Source organism: Plectropomus leopardus, chromosome 19 (genome assembly GCF_008729295.1).
Source record: "Plectropomus leopardus isolate mb chromosome 19, YSFRI_Pleo_2.0, whole genome shotgun sequence".
In the NCBI taxonomy this organism is placed as follows: Eukaryota; Metazoa; Chordata; class Actinopteri; order Perciformes; family Serranidae; genus Plectropomus; species Plectropomus leopardus.
The window spans coordinates 17,802,467-17,807,952 of NC_056481.1; the positions used below are offsets into that span (position 1 = coordinate 17,802,467).

The 5,486-nt window shown below is 38.7% G+C and overlaps 1 protein-coding gene across 1 annotated transcript; it reads left to right on the forward strand.

The window, feature by feature from the left end:
• Positions 1 to 289: 289 nt before the first annotated feature.
• kcnj12a (potassium inwardly rectifying channel subfamily J member 12a) lies at positions 290 to 1,591 on the forward strand. Its single transcript, XM_042507900.1, has one exon. It carries the CDS (start codon positions 290 to 292, stop codon positions 1,589 to 1,591), a length of 1,302 nt encoding a protein of 433 aa, XP_042363834.1.
• Positions 1,592 to 5,486: the final 3,895 nt, after the last annotated feature.

The following is a 5,486-nucleotide window of genomic DNA, read 5'->3' on the forward strand; positions in this document are numbered from 1 at the left end:
ACAATGTTTTTGTCATTTACTCACTAAAAGCTTTGATGGGTGTTGTTAGATGATGTTTTATACACAGGTATGGTGTGATTTGACCAATATGTCACGGAAAGACGCTTACATTGTTCTCCTCTTCTGACATTTTCTGCAGGGATTGGATTAAAGCACAAGGCTCCCACCCAACTCCCTGTCTATGACTCACTAAAATGCAGCTTAGTCAGTGATCAAGCTGTGAGAGGCCTCGATCACACCGGGCCTGCTCTTCTGCACTGACCCTGCAGCTGGAGGCGCCGCCGGGAGCATGAGTGTGGGAAGGATCAACCGCTACAGCATTGTGTCATCTGAGGAAGAGGGCCTCCGCCTCACTACCATGCATGGCATGAACGGCTTTGGCAATGGCAAGATCCACACACGCCGCAAGTGCCGCAACCGCTTTGTCAAAAAGAATGGCCAGTGCAATGTGCAGTTTGCCAATATGGAAGAGAAGTCACAGCGCTACATGTCTGACATCTTCACCACATGTGTTGATATTCGCTGGCGATGGATGCTGGTAGTCTTCACCCTTGTGTTTGTTGTCTCCTGGCTGGCCTTCGGCTTAGCCTTTTGGGTCATTGCTTTGTTGCATGGAGATCTGGATAACCCCGCCGGAGATGACAACTTCACTCCATGTGTCCTACAGGTCAATGGATTTGTGGCTGCCTTTCTGTTCTCCATTGAAACACAGTCTACAATAGGTTATGGCTATCGCTGTGTTACTGAAGAGTGCCCTGTGGCCGTCTTCATGGTGGTCTTCCAGTCCATAGTGGGCTGCATCATTGACTGCTTTATGATTGGCGCCATAATGGCCAAGATGGCGAGGCCTAAGAAGCGAGCACAAACACTGTTGTTTAGCCACAATGCTGTCATTGCCATGCGGGATGGAAAGCTGTGCCTCATGTGGAGAGTAGGAAACCTTCGTAAAAGCCACATTGTAGAGGCCCATGTCAGGGCACAGCTCATCAAACCTCGGATCACTGATGAGGGGGAATATATTCCTCTTGACCAGATAGACATTAACGTGGGCTTTGATAAAGGCCTGGACAGGATTTTCTTGGTTTCACCCATCACTATTCTTCATGAGATAGATGAGGAAAGCCCCCTATTTGGGATCAGCAAACAAGACCTGGAGACAGCAGACTTTGAAATTGTCGTCATCTTGGAGGGGATGGTTGAAGCGACTGCCATGACAACACAGGCTCGCAGCTCCTACTTGGCCTCTGAGGTCCTTTGGGGTCACCGTTTCGAGCCAGTCTTGTTTGAGGAGAAGAACCTGTACAAGGTGGATTACTCTCACTTTCACAAAACCTACGAGGTGCCGTCCACCCCCCGCTGCAGTGCCAAGGACATGGTGGAGAACAAGTTCTTAGTCCCCAGCTCTAACTCCTTCTGCTATGAAAATGAGCTGGCCTTCCTAAGCCGCGATGATGATGAGGAGGATGTAGGTGGTGGGAGCAGGGCACTGGCAAACCTCAGTCCGGACCGTAACAGCCGACATGAGTTTGAACGCTTACAGGCCACCAGGGCAATTGATCAAAGGTCATATCGTAGAGAGTCGGAAATATGACCTCTATCCATTGACCCTGGGTCAACTTTTAATAACTTTATCCAAGGGTAAAAATGCAGAACAATGCAAAGTGCCATAGGAAAAGCTGACTACTGTGAAAGATTGGAAAAGAAATATGACAACAGTAAAGGGGACTTATCTGTAAGGAATGGGGAGAAGTGAGAGTTCACAGCTTAGAAAATTGTGGTATGGAATGTCTACAATCAAGGAAAAGGCTAGGGAAAGACCTTCTTCCTTTATGGAAACTTGAATCTTTTTTCACAAAGTCATTTTGAGTTAAGAGTGTTCAATGATAGTGCATCAGAAACTATTATGAAAGAAACTTATAATCAAATTTTAGGTGTAAATACATTGCTTAGGTAAGTTATGTTTTTGTGTGCAGTATCAGTTTCCAAAAACACCTCTGAAGAATAGAAGTTGCTATTTCAACTTGTTCTTGGGCACAAATAATAGTGTTCCAAGGCTTCTCTTAAGCTCTCCTCACATTGCTGTAATTTGCTGGACTTGCGTTCAGTGACACATTGAAAATTCGTGCACTGCAGCATTCAGATGCAATGAGCCGTGATAAAACATCTGACCATGAGCCACTGAGAACAGCATAATTCAACACCTTTGTTTTATATCTCAGTATCTACCAATGTAGGGAGAGTAGGCAAAATTGATTGCACTATGAAGAACATAAGGGAATATGTTGAAAAGAAATTAGATTTTAAAAGAAACGCTCTATTTATGATCTCTTAATGCCTCATACTTTAACTGTATCTTAAAAACAAACATCTTACAAGCCACCAACATCATGATTTGGCTGCACTGGCCTACCCATGTACAATCATTGATAAGTAGTCAGGTAAAACAGAATTAAAGCACAAATGGTGCAAAACCGTCTGCAATAAACATTTTGTAGTTTTACAAACTTTATTTTTTTTTGCAAGATACGGTTTTGCGATATCCAAGTTTGTGTTGTTGAACAAATAGCCGCAATTTGTATCCCCACAAAAAATGCACCTTGAAGTTTACCTTTACTTTCACCACTTGAAAAATGATCTGATAAACAGAGTTAAACTAAAATCTTTATGCTGGGAGTAATTAACCCATTTTCTTACATTCCATATGGAAAATCAGGCTGTAACAAACTGGCATAAATTGATCAAACGTAATGTTTTTGTCCTCTTAAAAAAATGAATCTATGCATATTGTCACAGTACGAGGGGGCAGAAATCCTATTGAGTTTTGTTTAAGATCAAATTATGGTATGGCATTGTTTTAATCAATACTCTTTGCTCAGCCTGAAATAAAAACAATACATCAACTAAAATTTCAGTTTAAATTAAATTACGAGTCAAAATTTCACATATCGCAAAAACCTTTAAAATGCACACAGGAAGAATGCAAGAATGAGGATTACTTCTAACCACCAAACAAGCATCCGTTCCAAATGCTAAATGAACAAGCATCATAAGGGCAAATGTGTCAACAACACTTTGCGTTATGCTAATAAGGTTAGAATAGTCCAAACATGTTAGCCAACTTACATTAGCTGGCCCTACATTTCTTTTCATTTTACATCAACAGTGGGTAAATTTAACTGCTCTTTCTATTGTTTATAACAGATTAAAGCTCTGTTTCAAACCCTACCTGTGTTATACACCAACAAAAAAATATTTAATATCATATGAAAAATGTATCCTTTAAAGAATAAAGTAATTGTGTCCAAGTTTGACTAAAATCCTGTTAAACATGATGACCAACAGTAAAACAAAGAAAACAGCTTCCTCTTTCACCCATCGTATTAATTCCTCCAGCATTTTCAAACATCACATACTGTAGATAGCTAAATGCATTTTAGGAATATGCTAATACAATGAGTTAGGACACTGGACCAAGGTCTTAATGGAAGCAATAAAACCTGAAGCACACCTTTCTGAATTAATTTTAGTAAGCATAGTCTTATTGATTCTCTTGTAGAGCAGTGAAAATGCATATTTATAATTCTTGATTTAACGATAACAAGTGAAAGGCACAGTGTGAGGAGAATGACCCTGCATTCTTTAGTTTTTATTGTACTTGTATGAATATGATTTCTCAGATTTGATACCAAAGTAATGAGTGTAGCTCAGACTTAAGTTTTAAAATGACTGTTCCCAAGGCAATCTTCCAAAAACAGTTTAGACTGATCTTGAAAAATGGATAATCATATTCCAAAAAGGTGTTTTAGTTTCCAGTTTGCAAATGGTCTCTTTACAGATTTAAATCATTCTTAAAACACCATTAATTAATCCCTGTTCAATGAAAAGTTAAAACCAAATCAATTCAACATTTAAGTTGTAGTTATAGATTTAATCATCTGCCATCTCTATATAAAGTAGTTTAAGAGACACAATTATAATGCATGAAACTTTTTTTCTTTGGCATGGACAATAATATTTTAAAATTATCCCTTATTCTAGATGCCTAGTCAGAGTTTGTCTCTCAAACCTCAACATGTTATGTTGTGTAACAGAATACTGTTTATCAAGTCCACTCCATCTATTACCTCACTAAAATATGGATGTCATGTCCCTGTCGAACAATTTCCGTTAACTTTCACACATAAAAGACTACATAAGAGTTAGAGGGAAACCATTAGGATATGGCGAAAAACTAAAACATGACAACACAGAGGAGAACCATAAGATGGTTGTAGTGTTGATCACAATGACTAATATTTTCCTAATAGTCATTAAACTCTAGTAGTATTCTTGACTCTATGATCTTCCTTGGTTATATGTTGCTTTTTTTTAGAAAACTGTGGGATGTAGTAATATATAAAGAACATTTTCTGGCTAATAAGTGAAGCGTTCTTTACCCAACCCTAAACATTTATTATGCTCATTGCCTTCTGGGAAGGTTCTATACACTGATTTATGAAGCCCCTGCACCCACTCAGCGGTACAAAAAAAGACAAAGCAATTCTACTGAATAAGAGATTGTTTTAGCTTTGATGTTGCCCACCTGAGCCCTTAAAAAGAAACACACACAAACATTCAAGCTAAATATTAAGGTTTATAGTGTAAAAAGCATAGTAACAGAAACATTATAATAGGGAGCAGCCAGGCTGAACAAACCTGCTTATTTTTATACAAAGTTCTTTTTGATAGAATACAGCAATCAATATTTATCTGTTTTTATCAGAGTACTACAATGAAATCATTATTATGAGGCAAACATATGATTCTTGTCTCACTTTTCAATGATTTAATTTCTGTTGTTTTATTTCAGCACAAATGCTCATGATTAAACAGGTATTTCTCTTAAAGGGATGATTGGAAAAACCTTTGACCTCTGTAGAAGTCTTCCTATGTCCAGCAAATGTCTACTGGGCTTTTGATTTTAATTCAAAGTCATTTAAATTATTCAATTAAAAACTAACTGTGAAAAAAGTTGTTTTTATCTCTTTTGTTGAATGTGGTCCACAAACCTCGGACATCGTCAAGCTTGAGTAATGAATGGATGAAGTGGTAGCTGAGGTAATACATCACTTTGGAGGGTGGTTAAAGCTGTGAGATCAAGAATGAAGTCACCATAGTCAGATGACTTCTTGGTCTTGGGCCAATTATTCAAGAAGGCTCATCAATTAATCACTGCGACACAAAAACAACCAGCGGCCAGGGGCCTGTTGGCCCCACTGAACTGGGCGTTAGGCCTGCAGCTGACTTTGTCAGATCAATGGGTTAACAACAAATGAGGACTCATTATTACTCTACGACCTCAGAGCTGAGAAGACCTTGATGTTTTTAAGTGTTAATAAGCGGAATAATGCACACACATTTGTTAATCAATCAGTCTTGTAGTGTTTAAAGTCCTGAAGAAAACTTTGTTTTTCTCAAATGCCTCTATGGAAAACAGCAAACATATT

Coding starts and splice junctions, on each gene's coding strand:
- kcnj12a (XM_042507900.1), top strand. CDS start 290: ATGAGTGTGGGAAGGATCAACCGCTACAGCATTGTGTCATCTGAGGAA.